Source organism: Carassius carassius, chromosome 7, assembly GCF_963082965.1.
Source record: "Carassius carassius chromosome 7, fCarCar2.1, whole genome shotgun sequence".
Taxonomy (NCBI): domain Eukaryota; kingdom Metazoa; phylum Chordata; class Actinopteri; order Cypriniformes; family Cyprinidae; genus Carassius; species Carassius carassius.
In genome coordinates, this window is record NC_081761.1 from 11,264,049 (window position 1) to 11,289,694 (window position 25,646).

A 25,646-nucleotide genomic window follows, 5' to 3' on the forward strand; every position below is an offset into this window, starting at 1 on the left:
GCAAATCCACCAACCATATTCAGATGCCACCCTCTGCTTCTAAAAAAAAACGTATAATAGGCTATTTGCACTTGTACATGACCAAGTAAAGGACAGTGTAGAGCTGTGCAACAACGCTTTATATGTATTAACATAAATTCACCTTTTCAGTTTTGTTTAACGTAATTTGTGACAGATAATTCTGCAGCAAATAAAAGAGTGTTAACATAATTTGAGAAGTCAGTAGATGCAAAATAACCATAAACTCATAAGCATGAAGGAAGAAACAACAACAACAACAACACAGTCCAACAAAAACAGTGTAATTTGTCTTTGACCAACTCATTTCAACTTCAAAATACCAGTTCGATTTCTTTCTCAAATAAGACAGGTACAATTTTCGGAAGACCATAATGTTAACAGTTTTTTTCAGCAGAGTATCTCAGATGAACAAACTGCGTAAGTGTGGAACTGCACAGTTTGTCCGCGAGCTGTTGGAGGATTGATAGAGTCACGTTATAATGACCGCCCATTCTCGATCATGATTGGTCGGTAACAAAGAACCACGTGTTCTAAACAGCATTACTTCTGCTTTTTCATTGTACTTCATGGGTCTGTGTGCTTGTTTGATTGCAGAACACTTCTGATCAGCAGCGAAGCGACTGTGTCTCACGCCCAGTTAAACTTTTATACGGAATATTATTTGTGAAATTATCGGACATCATGTTTTTGCTTGAGACAGAGTCGGTGAGTCAATTAATGAATTGATACTATTATGTGCATGAAAAGAAAACATCATGTCTAAGTAGAAAAAGAAAATCCTGTTTCAAGCATTTAAAAATAATAAAAATGATATTTGTAAATTATTAAAACTCGAACGCGCTTTAAATCTTTTATTAGAAAACGGTAAATCTTAAGGTTCAAATGTTGTTTCTGTTTCATTACACATCCGTTCAGCTGGACTGCACGAGTAACCTTTTTGAAAGCGGGTTCGCGGTGAATGGAGGTTTGAATGGTCCCGGACTGTCTCCTGCTCATCTCCTGGCATACGGAGGGCAGGCTTTCTGCTTGCTTTGGCTGTTGCATTTCCTGTTTCAACTTTTTGTGACTTTCTTAAGGACGCGAGTGGAGAGACACCGATGCATAAAGCAGCCAGAGCGGGCATCTTGGAGTCCATCAGTGTGCTGATGGCAAGTGATGCACATTTTGAGTAAGTGTATCGTTTCATATTTCCTGTTTCAAGCATTTGTTTGATAGAGAGAAAATGCTAAATATTCACAATATTTGCATATTTAGAAACCAAAAGTATAATGCCATACTTGGTATGAAGTAGGCTACATGTACATTTATTGTCCCAATCATGTTATAATCTTACTTGGTTGGAAATCATATTTTATCGTCTTTCGTCACAGTAGCCTGCCACATGTTCGTAAACATAAGAGTTCACATTGAAATAATAATTATATATTTTCTCCCCTTAAGAATATTGTTTTCTTTGGTTATCCTTTTAAAGATTTTCATATGTTCAATATCACTTTTTGGTATTATATCACACACACACACACACACACACACACACACACACACACACACACTTGGTGGTTTGTCTCACTTTAAAACATTCATACAATCTTATAAATTACAATAATAATATATATTTTAATTTCATGTATAAATTTTTTATTGTAAAAACTATCAAAATGTAAAATCAAAAGACATTAAAATATGTTGTATGATTAGAAAATATTATTTTTATTTACACTACCATTCATAGTTTTAGGGTCATTAAGATTTTTCTATTGTTTTTGAAAGTACAGTCGTGGCCAAAAGTTTTGAGAATTACATAAATATTAGTTTTCAAAAAGTTTGCTGCTAAACTGCTTTTAGATCTTTGTTTCAGTTGTTTCTGTGATGTACTGAAATATAATTACAAGCACTTCATACGTTTCAAAGGCTTTTATCGACAATTACATGACATTTATGCAAAGAGTCAGTATTTGCAGTGTTGGCCCTTCTTTTTCAGGACCTCTGCAATTCGACTGGGCATGCTCTCTATCAACTTCTGGACCAAATCCTGACTGATAGCAACCCATTCTTTCATAAATACTTCTTGGAGTTTGTCAGAATTAGTGGGTTTTTGTTTGTCCACCCGCCTCTTGAGGATTGACCACAAGTTCTCAATGGGATTAAGATCTGGGGAGTTTCCAGGCCATGGACCCAAAATTTCAACATTCTGGTCCCCGAGCCACTTAGTTATCACTTTTGCCTTATGGCACGGTGCTCCATCGTGCTGGAAAATGCATTGTTCTTCACCAAACTGTTGTTGGATTGTTGGAAGAGGTTGCTGTTGGAGGGTGTTTTGGTACCATTCTTTATTCATGGCTGTGTTTTTGGGCAGAATTGTGAGCGAGCCCACTCCCTTGGATGAGAAGCAACCCCACACATGAATGGTGTCATGATGCTTTACTGTTGGCATGACACAGGACTGATGGTAGCACTCACCTTTTCTTCTACGGACAAGCTTTTTTCCAGATGCCCCAAACAATCGGAAAGGGGCTTCATCGGAGAATATGACTTTGCCCCAGTCCTCAGCAGTCCATTCACTATACTTTCTGCAGAAGATCAATCTGTCCCTGATGTTTTTTTTTGGAAAGAAGTGGCTTCTTTGCTGCCCTTCTTGACACCAGGCCATCTTCCAAAAGTCTTGGCCTCACTGTGCGTGTAGATGCGCTCACACCTGCCTGCTGCCATTCCTGAGCAAGCTCTGCACTGGTGGCACTCCGATCCCTCAGCTGAATCCTCTTTAGGAGACGATCCTGGCGCTTGCTGGACTTTCTTGGACGCCCTGAAGCCTTCTTTACAAGAATTGAACCTCTTTCCTTGAAGTTCTTGATGATCCTATAAATTGTTGATTTAGGTGCAATCTTAGTAGCCACAATATCGTTGCCTGTGAAGCCATTTTTATGCAACGCAATGATGGCTGCACGCGTTTCTTTGCAGGTCACCATGGTTAACAATGGAAGAACAATGATTTCAAGCATCACCCTCCTTTTAACATGTCAAGTCTGCCATTCTAACCCAATCAGCCTGACATAATGATCTCCAGCCTTGTGCTCGTCAACATTCTCACCTGAGTTAACAAGACGATTACTGAAATGATCTCAGCAGGTCCTTTAATGACAGCAATGAAATGCCGTGGAAAGGTTTTTTTGGGATTAAGTTAATTTTCATGGCAAAGAAGGACTATGCAATTCATCTGATCACTCTTCATAACATTCTGGAGTATATGCATATTGCTATTATAAAAACTTAAGCAGCAACCTAATAATTTCCAATATTTATGTAATTCTCAAAACTTTTGGCCATGACTGTAGTCTCTTATGCTCACCAAGGCTGTGAAATAGATTATATTTATGATTACAAACAGTGTTGAAAACAGTTGTGCTGCTTAAAATTTTAGGGAAACCATAATACATTTTCAGATTCTTTGACTTTCTATTTAGCCTATTTTGTGTGACAGTCTTTACTGCCACATTTGTTGAATAAAAGCATAAATTTCCTTCAAAAGAAAAAAGAATCTTACTTTTAATATCTAAACCAGCTGACACCACGCTCTTAGAAATAAAAGGTTATTTTTTGGCATCAATGATTCCAGAAAGATGCCATCCATGGAACCCTTTCATTCACATTTACACTGGAAAAAAGGTTCTTTAGATTAATTATTAAAACGTTCCAATTTCTTTACTGAAAAATGCCTATCTTTGTTAATGTTATTATCAATGTTTATATAATCAATCAAAAGGCACAGTTAATACAATTCTTGAGATTAGACATAGGCATATTAATTTTCAAAAGAGCTCAAACATAACAGGAATGCCATAACAGGAATTGTTAAAGCAAACATCATCCTCAACAACTATAACCATCTTATGAAGAGAAACACTTCTCTAATTAACTATTCAATTTTCCACTCAGCATTTGCAACAACGGTGGACAGACAGCCGAAGATATTGCATGGTCTTGTGGGTTTGAGGAGTGCGGGAGGTTTTTGAACATGCATCGCAGAACACGAGCCTTAAAGAACGCTTCATCATCCTTCTGTGAACAGCACATACTGAGCAGCACTCTTGCAGGACAGAAGAGAGGCCGTGAATGCTCCAGTGCTCAAGACGGAAAGAAAGCACGGGACTGGTGATGAATATTCTCAGAGAGAGAGAATTTGAAGTAACATATAGAATGTTAAACCATTACTGGTGTGAATGGTAAACAAAAGTATCAGTATGTGGACATTTGGTATGGAGCCTCAACAGTCAAGATAAATTGACACTGTTCTGGGTTCAGTGATTTGGAGTCTTAAGTACAATAGTAATGACTGACACTAGTACTCCAGAACAGTTCGGAGCCACGCTCCATACATTTACCTGCCAACATAGAGCAGAAAGGAATCAAGGAAAAGGGAGAGAATTTTAACTTAAAATTTAACTTGGATCAAGTGTGTTGTGAACCAATCACATAAAAACCCTGATGGCACTGAAATACTTTCAGAGTTTTATGACGCTGTATATATATGTGAATGCAATGAGCAAAAGAGAAGAGAGCTGACTTCCTGCCAAGCTTGGCTAATCAAGACTTTCTAAATAAGGCAAGATTAGTTAAGCAGAGGTTCTAGTCTCCCCAAAGGTCTCTGAGAAAAGTCAGAGATTTTGCAATAATCAATGAATAAGAAAACATTTGCCGTTTTAGGAAGATATTTTAGCTGCTGTTTCTTTTTTTTCTTTCTTTTCTTTTTTCGTTCTTATCTTATGTAAATGGTATATCTTGTGAATTTAATGTATGATGAACTGGTAAAAGTCTTGAGGATATGTTGTCATTAATATCATCCGTTTGCAGCTTGACTGAAAATCAAACGTGATGTTTCTGAAATGAAAGTAACCTTTAGCGTGACTGAGAATGGCTGTTAAAATAGGCATAGACATTTAAAACAGTTTAAGGACAATGAGTAATAAATCACTCTTTTGTGACATGTCGGTTTGCACTCCTTGATATGATAATTGAAATCATACTTTTTGTGTATCAATAAAAGTGGATAAGTGTCATGCACGTGACTCAGATGGTCTTGGGTCTCTGGGGAAGGCAGAGGTTGTAATAAGCATTTTGATCCCAGAACTCTGGCCCCTTCCATCCACACCAGCCCTGAAAAATATCACATCAGTGAATGAGTTGTTAATTATGAAGTTAGTGATGTTTTAAACCATATGTTACAGTTTAAATCCCATGTGTGTCTGGATATAATGAAATAAAATATTGTTGTTATTATCAAAATAGATTGTTATTATTAAGACAGAATAGAACCATTCTATGTTTGTTTATTTTTAATTCAAATGAAAAGGTCTCACTAGTGTAGTGTTGTCAAAGGTACTGTACTTTGTCAGTTATGGTCTGCGGTTCCTCTCCAGCAGTAAAGTGAGGGTCCAAGATAAGAAAGCGTATTTGTCCAGTGTTCTCACTCCATGCTACGCCTAGAATAGTGTGCGCAAGTACTCCACCACCTGGCGAGAATAATATTGGCTTTATTTTTCAAATCTAAAAATAGCAACAACAACAAAAAAATTAAGACCAGAGTTCCTTCAGCCCTTGGTTGCCAGCTCGGATCCCTGATCCCTAACAGAAAGACAATCATTTTTATAATTGAAACCATTCAGAAACTTTTATTGTGAATCTATTTTAGCACAGGCATGCATCAGCTTTAATTAAACTTAAAGCTGGAATACCCTACAGGGCTTGCCTAGATTTTTGCCCTGATTTATAGTCTAGAGGAGTCAGTGCTACACAATCTGACTTGTAGCAAATTTGTCCCAGTTGACAGATTTCACAGATTCCCAGTTTAGGGCATCCAGCCAAGGATATCAAATACTTTTCATATTCTGAGTTCATTTTAGACCACATATTTTTGTGCCTGGAACTGTGTGATCCTTTGTTATGATACTATGTATTCAAATTTATTATGATAAAATAAAAAAATTGTATTCCAGCCTTTAACCAAAATACATAGCCTCTTGCAGTGGTATATGGAAGAAAAAGTGGCCAGTTTTTTCTGAATCTATTCCAGAAGAATGTTTTTACCATCCAAGAGGAAAACATTATTACCAACCTAAACAAATGAACATAATAAGCAAACACATTAAACACTCGATATACCTGACAAGCATGATCTTTGAAGTGACCCCCAGCAGCTGATAAAGGACAGTGTGAACTTTGATGGAGCCAATCCACTGACGTGTCGTGAACCCACAAATCATGGCTCTTTATCCCCATCATCCACAAGAGCCTGAAAAAGCAACAAATGTTCCTCTTAAATACATATAAAAAGAAAGCAAATTCCACTGTGTGACAATTTTCTGTACTTGCTGGATTGTGTGTGTGGGCACAGCTGTCTGAAGGGAACTATATGCACATCCCCAGCCATCATCATCCACACAATCCTGCATGTAGTGATGATAACTGTACACTCCCTGCACCAGATACAGCTACAGAGAGAAAAAAACAAGACAAAAACAAGAGTGTTAATGGTTAAACTTTACTTCTGACATCAATAGATTTTGCTCTTTAAAAAGTGCTGATGAACATATTAAACCACCTTTAAAATGGGTTGTTCACCAATAAATGAAATGAAATGTTGCCATCATTTGCTCACCACCCATGCAATTTTCTTTGCCATTTATCATCAGTTATGCCAATCTTTAAGTTAACAAGCCAAATGTGCCATTGGGAAGATCTGATCCGTTTCTCATTTAAAACTATCATTTCACTTCAAAAGTTTTTGACCATAATTTAACAAAAGTTGTATGGAATATTATGTATACTGGCGTATTTTTTGTAGCTTGGACTGTCTCTGTAAAAAAAAAAAAAAAAAAAAGAGCAGTGTGAACTTTTTTTTTATATTATCCTTTTGTGTTGAAAAGATAATATATATATACAATACAGACCAAAAGTTTGGACACACCTTCTCATTCAAAGAGTTTTCTTTATTTTCATGACTATGAAAATTGTAGAGTCACACTGAAGGCATCAAGGGCTATTTGACCAAGAAGGAGAGTGATGGGGTGCTGCGCCAGATGACCTGGCCTCCACAGTCACCGGGCCTGAACCCAATTCAGATGGTTTAGGGGTGAGCTGGACCGCAGACAGAAGGCAAAAGGGACAACAAGTGCTAAGCATCTCTCGGGGAACTCCTTCAAGACTGTTGGAAGACCATTTCAGGTGACTACCTCTTGAAGCTCATCAAGAGAATGCCAAGAGTGTGCAAAGCAGTTATCAAAGCAAAAGGTGGCTACTTTGAAGAACCTAGAATATGACATATTTTCAGTTGTTTCACACTTTTTTGTTATGTATATAATTCCATATATAATTCCACATGTGTTAATTCATAGTTTTGATGCCTTCAGTGTGAATCTACAATTTTCAATATCATGAAAATAAAGAAAACTCTTTGAATGAGAAGGTGTGTCCAAACTTTTGGTCTGTACTGTATATATATATATATATATATATATATATATATATATATATATTTATAGGCTGCGTCAGGGAAATGAAAGGCATTGACACGTCTCAAGTACGGCCTGTCACTTGGCAACTCAAACCTCCTGTGTCCTATACACAATGGAAGGTACCTGGTTTAGAGAGCACTCATTTGAGTCAATAATAAATAGCAATTCTTAAGATTGAGATATTGTCCAAAATTCTGTGGTCAGTAAGTTTATTTTTTGAATAGATGGGTCCAGGCCTCTTATGCTCACCAAGGCTGCATTTATTTGAACAAAAATACTGGTAAAACAGTAATAAAGTGAAACTTTATTACAATTTAAAGTAAATGTTTTATTTTTCTAGGAAAGTTTAGAATTTATTTTATTCCAGTGATGACAAAGCTGAATTTTCAGCAGCCATGACTTCAGTCTTCAGTGTCACAAGATCCTTCAGAAATCATACCAATATGGTGTTTTGGTGATCAAGAAACAGATTATTACTATTATTATTAAAGTTGAAAACAGTTGTGCTGTTTAATATTTTTGTGAAAAGTGTATTATATTTTTCCAGGGTTCTTTGATGAACAGTGAGTACAAAAATGTTATTACTTTATTATTATTAAAATAATCTCTCGCTCTCTTTATATATATATATATATATATATATATATATATATATATATTTTGTCTGTTTATTATTATTCTTACTGACGCTAAACCAGGAGTGTCAAAAATCGGTCCTGGAGGGCCGGTGTCCTATAGAGTTTACCTCCCACTTGCCTCAACACACATGACTGGAGGTTTCAGGTGTGCCTAGTAAGACATAGGGGTGTAAGAAATTATCGATTCACGCGAGTATCACAATATTTTGTCTGATGTTATTTCTTGATTGTTTGTTTTAGTTTTGAGTTTATATCTTGACCGCTATAGCAGTTTTCATTTATAAATTTAAAATTTAAAGGAAATACTAGCATAAGGGCACTCACCTAATGTTAGCATGTAATGTAATGAAATAATCTGTAATGTAATGTAAGCTGAAGTGTGGCATCATCTGGGTGAAATCCAAGCGGAAAGGTTCTGAAAATTTTCAACATCTATTTATTTTATTGTTTTACAATTGTTTGCTTTTCTTCAGGAATCCAGCAAGCACTTTATTTTTCATTGATACTAAGCAGATGTAATTATTTTGTTCGAAGTGTTTAACTACTATAATATAAAAAAACAAAACAAAACAAAACAAACCTTGCAAACTGAAAGACTCAACTAATTACTGTAATAAATTCAAGCCTCTCAACTGGGTGACATCAAATGGCCACTCAAAAGCCCTCCAGAAGGCCTTCTAGAAGGCCTTGACATAAGAAGACCTGTTTCTCATCTCCTGTCGTAGTCTTACAAGATCCATTTTGGAACCTGATGGATCTAGACCAGGGTTATTTAAATATTGCCCTGGAGGGCCAGTGCACTTTGGGATCATTAAAAAAAAATCACAGGTAGGTGGGTTTGATCAGGGTTGGAGCTAAACTCTGCAGTGCACTGGCCCTCCAGGGCAAGATTTGAATAACCCTGGTCTAGACCATACTGCTTGCAAAGGCGCCGCAGCAAATCAACCTGCACATACAAGGTTGGAATAAAAAATTATACAAAAGATTTATTTGTTTGTGTAAAAGCAAAACAACAAGACATCCTTAAGATTGGTAAGCACATCTTCTAGCCTCTCTTCAGTAACTTCAAGTTCAGCTTCTTCAGTAGCTGGTCTTGGGGCGTGCATCTTGGCATACTCAGTCTTTAACAAACGGTATCTTTTCTGGTGTTGGGAGTCCAGTAGTTGTATGATGGTGACACAAAAAAGGATTTTGACAGGCACCTGAAAAAATTTACATTATCATTAAGTAAAACAGTGAAACCTTCTAAATATATACATTTGGTTAATACATTCCTTTGCTAAATTTAGTATAATGCAATTATTGTAAAATAAGTGTAATTTTAGCTATGTATGATGCAACATATGTCTAACTCTAACATAAACAAAATAATTCCTTTCTGCCCAAGAGGCGCTGTCAAACTATTTCAGCAGTCACGGATGCAATAAAGGCTTTCATATTGACTCAACCATCATACTCATGTGGTGGAGCAGGAATGTCACTCACTGGAATAAGAATTCTCAATGAAACAAAGACCATGTATTTTTTATATTATTAAGTAACTAATTTTGATATGACCAACCAGGCATACTAAATGTCAACTTTTTGTGAAGAGCCATCACAACAACTGCTGGATGGTTGCCGCTCTTAACACAGAGGTATGTGTATTTGTGGTCTGTTAGTGCTTCAAAATGCATGACAACATGACGGATTTAGTCTTTACTTGGAAATTTCTGTGTGTTGTGGTCTCCAAAATCTCCACAGCTCTGCAAATGGCATGTTTTGACAAGATTATTAGCACACAGACGATATAAGAACACCATATAATTAATTCCTTCAATAACATCAATCCTGGAGTGAATGGAGCAGGGTAATGCACATGTGTAATGACATCTGAAAATGATCCTCAAAATTGTGCAGATCATCAGTCCACTCTTGATAACAACATTTTAGACCAAGTTGCTGCATTTGTGGTAGTATGTTGAAAATCCTGTTTAAAAAAGAAAAATGTATTAAATCACAAACAAAAATGATTTATACACACAGCTTAACATAGTGATGTTACAATAATTAGATTTTACTCATACTTACCCTCAACAATGCCAGTGTATGTTATAAGCTTTCCTTTAGAAGTAACTAACACTGGCCCGTACATTCAGAGCAAACAGTCTTCTTTGGCACAAGGTGTTTGGGAATGTCAGTGAGCCCATGATGTACAGTATTTCTGGTGGAGTTTTGGCTGGTAGTGTTTTGTTTTTCATCAGGTAATACACCATCTTTTTTAGACCTTTACCACTAGGCGATAATCCAATCTGGTACTTTCCTGACAAGCTCAGTAGCCCCCTCACTGCAGAACGCAAGATCTAGGGGGTGTGGTTGGATCCACATCTGGGGGTGGAGATGGTAGAGGTTGATGGGTTTAGGGATCACGGGGTGGAGACTGGTAAGTTTATGTATATGTAACGTGGGAGGAGTTAAATCTGGATTCAACCACGCCCCCTGGATCTTGTGTTCTGCATTGAGAGCCATCTCAACAAGCATGTTCTTGTGCTAGGCACTGTGCATGTCTGTCGATGGGTAATGATACAAACAACTGCCTGTGCAGCTGGAAAAGATGCCACCTGGCTATGTTTTTGTGCAAACAAGATCCTCTTGGCTTAGCACAGGGACAATGCCATGTGTTGCGAGTGCTGTCATAGGAAGCAACGACTCTACCAAGTCTGCTGTAGTATGACACTTTGGATTCATACACAGAAATGTACTTCTTTGTAGAAGGACCTCCAATAGTCAACTCAACAGACAATGGAACACCAGCCAAATTTGCTGCTGCCTTTGTAGCCACACAGGTTGCCTTGGTCTGTTCCCCAAAGACATTTGGGGCTATCATGTCTACCAGAACATCTTCATCAAGGACAACTGGTATCTTGTTGGGCCATGGACAGAACTGCAGTGACTTCAAATGTATACACTCAAAGTGCTGAAAGCCACTTCGAGCGGCAAATTCTACACTGGAAATGCATTCATCCATTTCACATGTGACAACAGGATGTGGACCTGAGGTTTTTTTCTGTACATGGATTACAGAACATGGTCTGTGAAATGACTTTTCAACCGCATATATACCACTCACTGGGTCAATGCACTGTGAAGGTAGGTGACGGTCTTCCAAAACATCACAGATCTTACCAGTGTGCTTTCTTTTAACATGAATATCTAGATTTTTCTTGTTGACAGTTATTCCACAATGACCGCACTGCACTTTTTTCTGAATACGCAATTTTTTGGGAACAAGCAGGGATTTAATAGGCAAAGGGACACCTTCAGCCACAGCTGATTCTTTAAAGTCAACTGGTGCACTGGGAACAACTGGTTCATTGATGTCAACTGATGCACTGGGGACAATGGGTTCACAGGTGACAACTGGTTCACTGATTGTAGCTGGTTCAACAGTGGCTGGTTCTGTAGGTGGAACTTGTCTTTTTTTGCATGATGCTAAATGTTTTACAATCTGGATTTTCCTTATAACTGTGTTTGGGCAATAGCAACAGTGAAAATGTGCCTGTTCTCTACACTGTAAGTTGCACTTGACAATCAGGAATTCTGAAAATGAAAACAAAATGTATATTTTACAGTAAATAAAGGGATGACACTTTAGTAAAAGTGGCATAAGTTAAAGTTGTGGTAATGCAGGCATGATAGAACTGATTAAATAAATGAACAATTAACGCATTATTATTATATATATAATAATATATATAATAATATTATTATAACGCATTATTTTGATTATTTTACTAAAAACTTAATTCAGTGTATGACTTATGACATTGGCTAATGAAAGATGCATGCTAAAAAAAAAGTCAACGATACATTATTGTATTGTTCAAGCGTTGCAATACTGCGAGGCTAACATTAAACAAATTAGGCAAAATTAGCACCCGTTAACATCAGTAAAATAATATTAACAATGACTACGAATAAAATAAATAAATCAATTGCCTTCATGGTGTACTGCCAAAGATAAGTGGTTGCAGACATGATTCTCCACCACATGAAGATTCATGGTGGGTTTGAACACTTTTGGTCCGCAGAAGGGGCAATGGTAATTAGAGCAACAGCTCTGGCATCTCTGAAGGGCAATCTTCTCATCCCGCAGCAACACTGTTCTGTGCATCTATGGACAATGTCAGATGTATTTCAAATGTTATTTCTTGCCAAGTTAGAGATGAGTAACCTGGCTAGTGGGCAGTGTGTATTTGTGTATTTACAGACGTACACAACATTAGGAATCTATCTTGACTATATTATTAATCAAATGGAGACTTACATTGATAAGCGTTAACGTTGGCGACCACGGTCTGCAATTTCACAAATATCTATGCAGGTTCTTCTTCTTGTACTATTTAATGGCGGTTGACAAGCCAACTTATGGTGTATTACCGCCACCAGCTGGACTGGAGTGTGAAGCATTAACGGGAAAGATGGAAAAGAGGGCGAAAAAAAAAACATGTATGCAGGTTCATCCCGTGGAACAAAGTTCATAACGTAAGAGGAGTTGGATCTGGATCCAACCTCGCGCCCTGGATCTTGTGTTCCGCAGCAAAGAGTATAGAAAACCAAGAGGCGAAACTCTGTTGCTTTTTGTCAGTGAGGACCATCGCTTAAGTTAATTTCGTATCACAGGGAAAGTAGTCTCTTAGTGCCCCCTGCTGTGACTGCTCAATTTGTAAATAATCCAATATATATATTTATATATATTATAATATATATATATTTTTTTTGTTCGTTTCATAACAAGCAATTTTTCTTGGTAAAGTTTATTTAATTCATTTTTTAGACTTCAACTGTAAAAATAAACAATAGTTGTGGGAGAGAAAAAAAATGGCACAACAGTTATGAAACCATGACAATAATATTTAAAATTTAATGACAGAATATTGTTAATGAACTTTTTATCAAATCGGATTAATTAATAATGATACAAATTAAAATTTATATATTAAATACAATTTAATACAATTTAAATAACAAAAAGCATCCACTTTACTCTTACACTTTTACTGGCTATTATTTCAAGTTAACATATCTGTTTTAGACGCCATTCAGTTCTCTGATATATTATCCAGATCTTGTATTTCCTCTTTTTTTTTTTTTTTTTTTTGATTCTTTATTTCTTAAACAATTTAGATTTATAACTTTACAAAAAGAATCCCAAGATCCGCCCACATTCATAAGATACAGAGATAAGTAGAAAAAATAAATAAAAATAAAAAATAATAAAAAATAAAATAAAATAAAATTAAATAAAATTAAATAAAAATAAAAAAAAGAGAGAGAGAGGGGAATCATTGTTTAGAGGTATAACCAATACCTCTCAAGATTTCAAGAGGTCTGATAAAGTCTCAACAAGGTCCAACCAAAACTGTATTGTCCTTCTGGTGGCGTATTTCCTCATTCTTCATGGCTATAAGTTTTTAAATTGAAGATTTATCTGCTATGATGTGTCTTCTCCTATCATTCAAAAATAAAGTAAACTTGTAAGTAGTAAACACAATCAATATTTTCAGCATTTTTAATGTTTGTTTCAACTAGTCTTTCCTGGATGCTGAACTGGGCTTTACTGTGGTGGACTGTAAAACAAGACTCTCAGGGGTTTCCCTGAGACCGGCAGCTTTGTTGTTTTCTTTCAGCTGCATTGAGATGATGTTAGTAAGGCTGATATATTCCTTATGAAGCCTCTTTACTTCCTGCCACAGTAGATTCCTCTCAGTCTGCACAGTGAGCAGGCAGCACTTTAGTTCATCCAGCTCCTCCTGAACTCTCTCTGCTCTACTCTCAGCATCTTTTATGACCTGACCGCTGTGGTCGAGTCTCTCTCTTAGAGTCTTCTGATGTAGCTGAGTTAGGATCTTCTTCTCTTCAGTCATTTCTCAATCCTGTTGCATTCCATGAGATTTCCCGACTGGTTCTGTTAAGTTAAGTTATTCACCTTCTCATGGAGCACAAAGGCGGTTTATGTAAGTTGCTGCGTCTCCTGGTGTCTCAAGATCTTCAGACTGAGGTCTGTTCTGCTTTAAGACCTCTGTAAATCTTTGCCTCATTTGCTGGTTTTTAATGAGAAGTGTTTTTTGTTCTTTGCATCCAGGTCTTTGTTGATGTTTTTAAACTCTTTAAACCTCTTCACAAATCTCTGCAGCTTTGTTTCGCATTCTCTTGAATAGGTCTCCATCTTTTTCAGCTTCTTCTTAACTTCTAGGTTTTCTTTCTCTAATTGTGTGCACTTTTCTAAATACGCCTCAAATGGACACTTACGGGTAGAACAGCTTGCTTCTTGTTCTTTCTTATTCAAGCTAACCTCTTTAAGACACACAGTGCCTTTAAGGTTTGTGGATGTGAAACTTGCTGTCCATAGCATGGTCTCCTCCTGCTCTTGTTTGTATGGCAGGGTTAGAATTTAACCCAAATGGTGAAATACTATCTGAAAATCTGGTCTTCTCCATGATATCTGTGGCTTTGAGAGATGTGTGTCCTTTATCAGGTCTATGTAAAGCTATTTGCTTTCTCATTTAGTTAAGTAATACAAGAAGCTTCTTTCCTTTTGTGTCTGATTCCTGAAAAGGATAACCTAATTTACCTCAATTTAGAGTAGCAACCATTTGAACCGATTTTAATTACTAAAAACAAGAAATATATCTACAATATCATGTGTTATCACAACTGTGTATGTTAAACCAACTGAGTAAAATTAATTTAGGTCCATTCACACCAACAATACAAATACCGTAAAGATAACTAACATAATTTTATTAGTTTATAACCAAGGTTTTATTTAAAACCTAAATATATAAAAGGAATAATATTAACAGAGCAGGAGTAAATTTACATGTATAACCTATTACCTATTAGTAACATTAGCTAAATTGTACAAGATGCCAACCTTTTTTTAGGCTATACCATTTATCTCCTAATAATTTTTAATATTTGCCTCATTAGGTTATCCTGATTCTATCTGTGGGTGAAAAAATACATTACCACGAAGTGGAAGACACTTTAATTTACTTGGGCTACATTAATTTGAGTATATCTATAGTAACATGCTAGTTAATCAATTAAAGATATTAGCTGCGTGTTAGTTCAATATTGTTTTATTGGGTAATTTTGACGATCGATTTAAGGTTATAAATTTTTAGGTTCAAAACTTACATTATCCCTCTGCTGATCTATTAATTAATATACAGCATGCAGTCTATTGTTTGTTGGTATTGATGATACATATATTTGGCTATACACTGTATACCATGGAATGGCATCACATCACTCCAGGTGACAGTATAATTCCAAAGCAGGCTTTTCTACAAATAATAACAGATGAAGAGCAAAGAAGGAATTCAGAACTGAAATTAATAAATGTTTACTTGTAACTCCTAACATATAGTCTATTGAATCAGTAAATCTTCCTGTGACCTGCAGGCACATCAAGACATCAAGACAGACATTGTTGGACATGCTCCCCTTTTCTGCTCAAACACACCTGATAAAGAGATATTATGATTCTTCAAAAAAACAAAACCTTTATTCATACACACATATTTTAGTCAACACATCCTACTCCTATAAAGTTAGTGCAAAAAACTGCAACCCAGCACACGACACAACAATGCACTATCCATAAATGTGTCTCCATAAATGTGTCTCTTAGTATCTGGTGGACATGATTGTGCTTGAATTGTGGTGAAATTTTATGCCTGTGGTTAAAACAAGATGTTCGTAAACAGGGTAGCTGACTTGTAGTATGTGTTCTCATGTAATTAAAAGAAGAATGAGAAGGTCAAAGGTCTGGACTCTCAGGAGGCTTTGCCCTGGCATGAGCATGGGTTTCACAGTATAGCTCATCATCTATAAAATAGTATCCTTTTTGCTTAAGGTTTTCTTCACATTCAGCGCACACAAAACAGTCCGGATGACGAAACTTATCCTGAACCTTCACAACCGTCCCACTGAGAAAACAGACAGACAGAACCAATCAGAGATAGCCATGCACAGAGATACATTTAACGTTCTTAATTCCTGAATAAAACTATGAACTTCCACTGTCCTGACTTACATTATGCCGTTACCACACTTATCACACATTGGTAGCTTGTGCAAGTTCCCCGCAGGAGCAGATGACTTGGTCATAGGGGCGCGGACTTTCCTTGTCACTAATGGACGTGTACCTGTCAGTCAAAAAGATCTGAATCAGTCATGTTTACATTTTGTAAAGCTGAATGAATCCAATCCAGCTGGAGATTTTGGAAGTACTGTTTAATGTAGGTACCGTATTTTCCGCACTATAAAGCGCACCGGATTATAAGGCGCACCTTCAGTGAATGGCCTATTTTAGAACTCTTTTCATATATACTGTAGGGTGCACCGGATTATAAGGCGCATAGAATAGAAGATACTGCAGTCAAACGTTTGACTTGGTTTTGCGTTATGCATCCACTAGATGGAGCTGTGTAAAGGGAATGTCAACATTTTGACAGAGCACCTCGATCCATATATAAGGAGCTCCGGATTATAAGGTGCACTGTAGTTTTTTAGAAAATTGAAAGCTTTTAAGTGTGCCTTATAGTGCGGAAAATACGGTATCCTAAACACTGCAATTTGAATATTTGTTTACATGTGCAATATCTACCGTATTTTCCGGACTATAAGTCGCACTTTTTTCATAGTTTGGCTGGTCCTGCAACTTATAGTCAGGTGCGACGTATCAAAATTAATTTGACATGAACCGAGAGAAATGAACTAACAGAAAACATTACCGTCTACAGCCGCAAGAGGGCGCTCTATGCTGCCAGAGATGCTGATCAGTGCTCCTGTAGTCTACACTGAGCGCCCCCTCGCGGCTGTAGACGATAATGTTTTCTCTTGGTTCTTGGTTCTAAATAAATGCGACTTATAGTCCAGTGCGACTTATATATGTTTTTTTCCTCATCATGACATATTTTTGGACTGATGCGACTTATACTCAGGTGCTATTTATAGTCCGAAAAATACGGTATTCAGAGGAAACATGTCACCCGATCTAATATGAGCAAAACCCCCAGTTTTTTCTTAAGGACTCCTAAAATAGGTCAGAAATTTGTTTTGGCAAATATTCCAGTGTTGATTTAATGTATTATTTAACAAAAGTGAACAATAATGCAATATTGATGCCGTAGATCAGCGTTACATCTAATATGAAGTGTTCTTGAGGGTTAAGTGTGTATATGCATGTGGGTATTATGTTCTCACTCTTGTATTGTTTATAGTACTGTATATTGTATACTTTAAAAAATGCAGTAGTAAATAAAACAAATATTACTGGAGCATGTTTTACAAGAAAATACAATTTCAGTTTGTCTACTTAAAGTGACACATTTAATTCAGTATGTTCAAATGAATGTGTTGAACTTGCCATTTCTTGTTTTTTTTTTTTTAATCAATTTACTAGCAATTTATGAGTGGAAACTGTATCAAAGTAAATCCTACCCCATTTTTTTAGTGTGTAGTGCACATCCAAGAGTGCATAATAAATATGCAGTCTCTCTTGTTTTTGTGTCTTTCTGTTGCTGTTAATGTGTGTTTGTCATACCCTCACTGTCAATAAAGCTCTGTATTGCTTTAAAGGATCCCGACTGTCGTGGTTCATGAGGTTCATCCTCATCTTGATCTCTTTGCAGCATCCGATATACTTCGGACTCCTCTATATTGTTAAGTTTCCTAGGACTACACACACATAATTTCAATGTAGAATCAAACTGGATGTTCACTGGATTTCGATAAACAATGATACCCGAGCATGAAGTGTGTGAAGTGTTGAACATTCACCTTCCTGGTTTGCTATGGATGAGGCCCTTGAGTTGCCCTTGTAAGGCGTCCTGGATATTGCCTGAAGAGTAAAGGCCAATAGGGGAGTTGTAGGTTGGGCTCACCACCTGACGTGTTTCATCGATGTTGGCTGCGGCCACAAATGGCGAAGCCTTTCGATTATGGCCTGTTCCTATTGGACTGTACTCCTTTCAGGCGAAATTATAAGCATTAGATCATATCAGACCACATTATACAGATGGACATCGTACACAAAATATGAAGACACATACTTGTCTCTCTGCCTCTAGGTTCATTTTAAATGGATGGCTTTTGTTTTGTTCAGTGACACTTGGTGACCACAGCTTAGTCTCTGGTCTGCAAAACAATAATATGATCTCATGTGTAATTATTTCCTGCTTTTCCTATTTGGTCTGTTTAGAATTATTCAAATACATTCAAACCCCCCAAAATCTTAAAAAGCTAATGTACATCAACTGCCATCTAATGCATGTGGTGTAGTGTGCAAAATTATGTGCTGCTGTCCAGCAAGTTCTACCCAAGCACATTCATATGACCTCTGACCTCTCTACAGTAAGTGTGAGCTGGTAGGTGGCATCCTTGATTAGATTCTGAGCCTCAGAGTGCATCATGTTTTCTGCAGAAACTCCATCTATCGCTAAGATGATGTCTCCTGGAGAGAGGTTGACTCTGGAAGCTTTACTTCCTGGTGATATCTGAAAACACACAAAAAAGTAGAGCCAACTATAGGAGCCAACTAAAATTGTTAGCTAATAGCAAAGCTCCAATTCCCATTCTTACTCATGTTTAATATACACAAGATGTTTAAAAAGTAAATTCTTCTTCTTCTTCTTCTTTTCTTCTTTTTTTTTTGCAAGCAAAGGTCTTTTTGGAATAGTAATATTTTAAGATGAACACTTACTGAAGAATTATCCATCTTATTAACATCAAGTGATTGTCATAAAGAGATTTTGAAATATTATGTTGAAATGTGAATAGCAAATATGATTCACAAGACTTTTGAGGAACATTTACTTGTAAATCTCTCAGTCATCAATGTATCATTGCTTTGTATGTTTTGCTCCTCACAATAAAAACTACAGAGCGTTGATCATTAAAATAAGCATTTAAATGTGATTTTACTAAGACTTACTGTATTACTGGAAGATGTAGAGTGATCACTGATTTTTATATGCATTTTATTTAAGCCTGTTAAACTGTTTTAAAGATCTCATTGATTTCATATCAGAATTTATAAAAGTCAGCAGCTGCTGACCTGGTATGTCATAGGAACCAGAAGTCGCCACAAGGATAGAAGTAGCTACTAGTAAATGTTTACCTTGTGGGGACATTTTTAGTCCCCATGAGGAATACGGTTTATAAATAATACAGAATTAAGTGTTTTGAAAATCTAAAAATGCAGAATGTTTTGTGTGAAGGGTAAATCTATAGGGTGAGGGTAAGGGGATAGACAATGAAGTTTATACATAAAAAACCATTACATCCATTGAATGTCCTCATAAAACATGGAAACCTGTATCTCTCTCTCTCTCTGTTTGTGTGTGTGTGTGTGTGTGTGTCTGAATGTGTATGTGTAAGTCCTTGTCATTGGTATGTGCACCCATGTAAACTACTCTCCACAGTAAACATGCTGGGGAAAATAACAGTCCCAAGAGAAGTTCTGCAGTCCCGCTGTTATCAGTGCTCAGAACAAACTGCTGGAGAAGAATTATATGAAACTGCACATGCACTGCATTATTTGACTTGCATTACATGAGCAGAATGGCATGCATTATGCTATAAGAACCAAATGTAAAGGTGCATCCATCATATCGTTCATATATCATAAGGCATTCTGGGTGCAGAGGGGTTATCTGTGGAATTGCACTGGTTTGGAAATGGTTCAAATCCTGACTCCTACAGTAAATAAGCTCTTTATCAGCAAGCACAAAGAAGGATCAAGAACCTCAATATGTTTCTTATAGTCTCTTATCCATTCATCCCAGATGTACTTTTAGTACTGCAGAGCAGCTTTCTTTTTTAATTTGATTTCTAAATTCATGAGTCCCTTTATACTTTATATGCTCAAATATAATCCACTATAAGGCATTTGCTCCACAAACAGAGCAGAACAGACACAATCAAGATGATTTTCACATAGCAAAACAAAGATTTTTATTCTGTATTTATGTCTTTTTTTCTAGTTAAATATCTCAACATCCTTAAAACATGATCAGTCTTGTTCATAAGTACAACTGCATAATATAGCAAGTCTGTTTTAAAGGCGCAATATGTAATTTTTCTGCTTTAAAAATAGCAGATATCACTATATCTATGTTATATATATATGTATATTTTTGTTGTGTACTTACATTATCCCGACAGTTTCCACGAACTTTCAAATCCGGAGAAAATTATAGTTTAATTAGAAGACATGGCATGTTTCTTTATTTCCGTTTTGTCGCCCGTCTATGGCGTCATATAAACTTTGACCCCTCTAGTTTATCTAACTTCCTGCGGAACCGCCAAATACAAAGGTGAACAGAAGCAAAGACGAGACGAAGAAGAAAAATTAGTAGCTAGCCTTTATCGAGACTATTATATTTTATATTTATATTGTTTATATTCATATTTATACCTCAATCAATAACTTGGTTATGGATCATGATTATGCTTTGCCTGCACGTTCCGTGAAGCGCAAACGTACGGGTGAAATAAATGACCTGAGAAGGTTTTGGGACGAAGAAGAAACGAGACACGGGTAAATATTGGAGTTGCATTTCCAAGATAGAGAGAGCTTCGTGACAAGCTAAACTACAGAGAGATGCTTGCATTCTAATAAACAGGTATGCATCCATTCAGCTAACTGTATCTATCCGTATATTTTGTGAAACGATGATGTCTTGTGTAAAACGCAGACGGACTAGCTCTCATGTAGAGTATAATGTAAATCTACATGTGTTCTATATCTAGCTGGATAAAGTAGCTTCAAATGCAGTTCACTATCTTGTTCGATATCATAGTATAAACGTAGCCTAATTATAATTATTAACGAAAGGCAACCGTGTTTTTTTAACATATATTACTACTAGCTAGATGGAATATTGATTTGATAGGGGTCTGATAATTCATATATCTCTCCGTTCGAAAATACGTGATTGTCAAAATACTAAGGCCGGTGACACACTGGCTGCGTGGCGTCTCTGCTGCGTGCCAGAAGCGTGGCGCGCTGCCTCACGTTTTCTGTGTCTTTACACACCAGAACCGTGCCTGACGCGGCAAGCCGCGCTGCTGCTGCTGTAGGTGACATAGAGGGAGACAGCCGACAGACGAGGCTCTTGTCTTCATGACAACAATATCTATACTTCATGTTGAACATAAATATAAAGCCTACTGATAAAGGACACCGTCAACAGTATTGACGGCAAAATAGACTATGTTTGACAGGTGCAATATTTGAAAATCGATAATTATTTATTTATTTTTTAAATTCCATTTGTATCTGAATTTGTCAACCTATAGACTTTCAAACATCAAAATGTCATGAATTAATATGTATTTGTGTACAAAATTACATATAAACATATTTTCCTATTATATTTTGCCTGGAAACGCTTGAAAAATAGGCGTCGGTTCTATTTCTAGCATGCACACGTTTTCTGCGCGGCTCGAGCCGGGCCTGAGACACGCGTCTCACGCAGACAGTCTGCAAGCTCTAACCTATTAACATGGGAGCCGAATTAAAAACTGACACAACACGCAGCTGAGACGCTTGCGCCACACATCCAGTGTGTCGCCGGCCTCAGTTAAAATGAGTGAGGAATGTGGGGAGCGACAGAGCACGTGTTCCAATGAACAACTCCCATGAGCCTACGCTCTTTCCCGACGTCATCAAAGTACGTCTCATGTTATTATTTTGATTGAGTGACCCCTGGTGGCCAAAAATTCCGTACTGCACGTTTAAGCATAAATCAAACAACATTTTGTAATGTTTATGTAATTTTATATCACCCAGTTCTGTAAAATCCAGTTTTAAACTTGATACATTTTAAATTCTCAGTTTCTAGAATTCCACACTTCCACACTGTTTATTGTCATTTCTAAAGCCTACAAATCCCATTCTTAAATTTTGAGTTCAGTCCAACAACCTGCTGTTGGTAAAACAGGACTGTTTTCCAAACACTTTGATTAATAAAGTCCAGGTTACAGTCCTAGCTGTAAGTAAAAACAACCCCCAAGGCCCAGAGACAGAGGACAGGAGGGTGTTTGACCAAAAATGGCTGTACAATGTTGATATTAAATAACAGTGTCATGCTGAACCGCAGAGTGAGCAGAGAATGTTCCAAGTGTGAAATCTCATTAAAGCAAAGTAGAAATCCAAAACTAGAGCTGCACAAAGAACATAGGCATAAAACCTCTGTACAAACAGATCAGCACTATAACTTCATTGTGTATTTCAATACTGGACTTTTAATAATGCATTAGGTTGTAACACAGTAAAAGTTATTTAAACAATCCTTTATTTTTATTATTATTCTTGTGTAAAGTATCTAGATTATGTAAAGATTCAGTTTTCATTACATATGAGTTTTAAGAAGCTTTTATGAAAGGCTTATTCTATGACTGTTTGGCAAAAGGCTCAGTTTGGATAAGCACAGCCAGGACGTTCCTCCAAAAACACAACAACAACAGAGACGTTTGATTCAGACTGTGCTCTTATCGCTCTTTTAGACTCTCTCTGACATTTGTTTAGACGCAGAATACACAAATCCACTGCCACAACAGGTGTGTGGAACCAAATGTTAGTTCCAGTGTCAATGATTCATCAACAATTTTAGCTACACACATAAATAGAGCATGAGGATAGCCATTGTTCTCCCCCATGAAACATTCTCTTTTTAAATGATGACAAACTGCAATCCTCATGTCAGATTTTGGTGTATACAGTTTTTTCTATCAAATTGTCTTGTTTCTTTTCTTTTACACACCCTGTTTGTGTTTTATGGATTTTATTAATTCTTTATCAGTATTATTTATTGTGAGGCACTGTGAAATGTCTTTTATTTTTATATTTGTATAGATATATCGTCCCCTTGGAATTATAAGGTTCTATCTGACATTTTTGTCAAAATTTAGTTATTCACATATTCTTATTCTGTGTCAACGTATTCAAATTATGTGATAGATTTTTTATGTTGTGTACATTATGGGACTTTTTATTTAAAAAACAATAAGGTTCTATCTACACAGTCAAATAGAACACAAAAACTTTGAAGCTCAATATCTCAAAACTACTCGGAATGCAGATAGAACCTTAAAATTCCAAGGGGACGATATGTCCATATAATGATAACAACAACAATGATTATAGTTGTTTTTATTGTTATATGAATTAACATATTGTTTTTCTTTTCTAAAGGAATTACATTTTTACATTTATCTAAATTTTTATAACTTATCTTCATAAATAACACAATCAATGAGAAAAATAATTCATATAGGCCATATGAACGCACTTCCTAAAACAGATAAGTGATTCAGCTGTCATGTCTGCTGTCTGATTAAGTGTATTTGTCTATATCTATATTGGTGATGTAAGATGCTATTTCTATAAATGTTACATGCCCTTGTGGACATGAGAAAGTTCTTTACAACACACAGTGCACTTTTGTTTTTCAGTGATTTACAACTGAATTAAATCCAAATCTGGTAAATCTACACACACACACACACACACTCACTTTGGCGACGGTGAGGGGTTGGCTGAAGTCCCGTCCTCCAATAAGACGAAAACCCCACGGTGCGTGTCCATCCAGCACAACAGAGAACAGCATATCCACAGCAGGTGTGTGTGTCTCGAGTGTGATGGTGAATTCAGCTCGAAATCCTTTAGAGGAGAAGGAAGACCACTCCTCCAAAGTGAGGGCTATCTCTCTCTCTTTATATCTTTCTCTCTCTCTTTTTTCTTTTTCATAATGCTCTTCCCTCTCTATCTCTCTGTTCATCTCTGCCTCTTCTCTGCCCTACTAAATTCTCATTTTACTCACTACATTTCTGTGCTTCTTTCTCTCCATTTACATCTTAATCTGTTTTATCACATCACCAATCTTAATCACCTCAATCTGATATCAGAATGATACATTAATGGCAGCATGCCAAGTTTGTTTACACATTTTTTTCCCCTAGTTGTCTATCTGTCTGTCTGTCTATTTAGGAATATGCCTACACTAGTGCAAAAGTAAAGACAAAATAATTAAATAATTTTTAGTAAAGAAAGAAAAAATTGAGGAAATAAAAACAAACAGTTTATTTATTTACTTACTTTTTATTCAATAGTAACTTGCATACTTGTTATTGGCCTATAATTGGTTTAGAGTGTGAGAAAGAAAATTATACACATGCTATTTTACTTCTAGGGTGGTCAGTTTGGATCAATTTCACTTTTGTTGATTTATTGCTTCCTAAATATAAGTTGTTGACAATGTGTGGCCGTTTTTTTTTATAGTTTAAGAGGGTTAAGCATTAGTTCAAGGCGCCCTTTACTGCTAGTATAAGAATGACTGATCTTCGAAACATACAGCTTCCAGAGATGGAGGCAGCAATCTGCTGCCCACCCTGGTCCTCATGGCTGCTTGCATGGGCCTGAAGACGGGACTCACTGCTTCTGCCCTTATTTGGTGAGTGAACAATGTGGAGGCTTGTGAAGTCTCACAGGCATTCTTTTATTGCCAATCTGGATCACACTGTTACACATTTAAGAAGAGCCCAGTTCAGTTTCTCTAATTTTTAAATCTTCTCCTCTTGTGTGGCCTAATTATACTCTTCCAATCTGTCTAGTAATTATAAACTCAAGGCAGCAGACATGGATCCAAATGTAAACTCTTCTCTGTTTCCTTCCATTGCTTTTCTCAGACACAAACAGTTGGGCTTACTTCTCCTCTCATCTTATCTGGTCCATTCCTACTTTTCATTCTTTTGTTTCAGGCCACTTTAAATATATAAACATAAAAAACTGAGCTCTATTATAATACATGTATATTCAGGTTTAACAACAATGTAACGATGTACCCCAAAGACATTGCCAGAAATCAGATTTCAATGGGCCAGATTGATTTATTCCATAAAAGGGGGTAAGGCCAAACTGAATAAAAGTCAATGACCGTAAATCCTTTATCCTTTTTTATCCCCATACCCCCCCCCCCCCCCCCGGAATTCTTTTGTTGTAAGATACCCGTGATTTAATGGTGATTTCCTTTTTTATTTCAGACTGTTGGCAATACAGAATATTACAATACAGAAGTCAATCTACTTCATCTCATTATATTGTATCCTGACCCCGATATACCATCCTGTATTCTGTCCCTAAAGAGCTAGTATAACTGTATAATCTCAAAAATACACTCTCAAAAGAAAAAAAAAACACCTGAGACTGTGTAATGCTGAACAACCAAACGTTTTATTAACAAAATTTATTATGTACATTAGTATTTACACTAAAAAAAAATACTCTGCAACAAGGAAACAAATCTAAATAAATATAATAACCTTTTTCTATTATAAACACCATTTACCCTCCAGTACACTCTTTATGTACGTTTATGTTGACTGCAACATTCTAAGTTAAGGTAACGTTACAGGCTAATTGACA

General features: G+C 36.5%; 2 protein-coding genes and 3 pseudogenes across 3 annotated transcripts; 1 reads left to right on the forward strand and 4 right to left on the reverse strand.

Annotated features, from left to right (window-relative positions):
• The first annotated feature begins 568 nt into the window (after nucleotides 1–568).
• On the forward strand, nucleotides 569–5,002 carry LOC132143525 (ankyrin repeat domain-containing protein 37-like; annotated as a pseudogene).
• On the reverse strand, nucleotides 4,833–9,281 carry LOC132143273 (ufm1-specific protease 2-like; annotated as a pseudogene).
• Nucleotides 9,282–10,419: 1,138 nt separating this feature from the next.
• Nucleotides 10,420–12,614, reverse strand: LOC132143274 (uncharacterized). The gene is made up of 3 exons (XM_059553396.1): nucleotides 12,474–12,614; nucleotides 12,146–12,320; nucleotides 10,420–11,746 (listed from the first exon to the last, which is right to left on the reverse strand). The coding sequence occupies exons 2-3, from the start codon at nucleotides 12,318–12,320 to the stop codon at nucleotides 10,677–10,679; spliced, it is 1,245 nt and encodes a 414-aa protein (XP_059409379.1). The 5' UTR covers nucleotides 12,474–12,614; the 3' UTR covers nucleotides 10,420–10,676.
• A 1,120-nt stretch (nucleotides 12,615–13,734) lies between these two features.
• LOC132143275 (uncharacterized) lies at nucleotides 13,735–14,561 on the reverse strand (annotated as a pseudogene).
• Nucleotides 14,562–15,684: 1,123 nt separating this feature from the next.
• Nucleotides 15,685–23,951, reverse strand: LOC132143041 (PDZ and LIM domain protein 3-like). Of its 2 annotated transcripts, none has more exons than XM_059553205.1 (7): nucleotides 23,740–23,951; nucleotides 18,563–18,714; nucleotides 18,271–18,355; nucleotides 17,999–18,186; nucleotides 17,769–17,896; nucleotides 16,251–16,362; nucleotides 15,685–16,143 (listed from the first exon to the last, which is right to left on the reverse strand). In XM_059553205.1, the coding sequence occupies exons 1-7, from the start codon at nucleotides 23,830–23,832 to the stop codon at nucleotides 15,975–15,977; spliced, it is 927 nt and encodes a 308-aa protein (XP_059409188.1). In that variant the 5' UTR covers nucleotides 23,833–23,951; the 3' UTR covers nucleotides 15,685–15,974. The 2 variants fall into 2 exon arrangements, with proteins under 2 accessions (XP_059409188.1, XP_059409187.1); XM_059553204.1 differs by having other exon boundaries at nucleotides 17,763–17,896; nucleotides 23,740–23,930.
• Nucleotides 23,952–25,646: the final 1,695 nt, after the last annotated feature.

Bases quoted from the DNA above. Each gene is read 5' to 3' on its own strand.
- LOC132143274 (XM_059553396.1), bottom strand. From the start codon at position 12,320: ATGCACAGAACAGTGTTGCTGCGGGATGAGAAGATTGCCCTTCAGAGA. The intron at 11,747-12,145 runs GCAATTGATTTA...TTTCATTTTCAG, and splicing joins TTTGGCAGTACACCATGAAG to AATTCCTGATTGTCAAGTGC.
- LOC132143041 (XM_059553204.1), bottom strand. From the start codon at position 23,832: ATGCTGTTCTCTGTTGTGCTGGATGGACACGCACCGTGGGGTTTTCGT. The intron at 18,187-18,270 runs GTATGTGTCTTC...TTCGCCTGAAAG, and splicing joins ACCTAGAGGCAGAGAGACAA to GAGTACAGTCCAATAGGAAC. The intron at 17,897-17,998 runs GTGAATGTTCAA...ATGTGTGTGTAG, and splicing joins ATCCATAGCAAACCAGGAAG to TCCTAGGAAACTTAACAATA.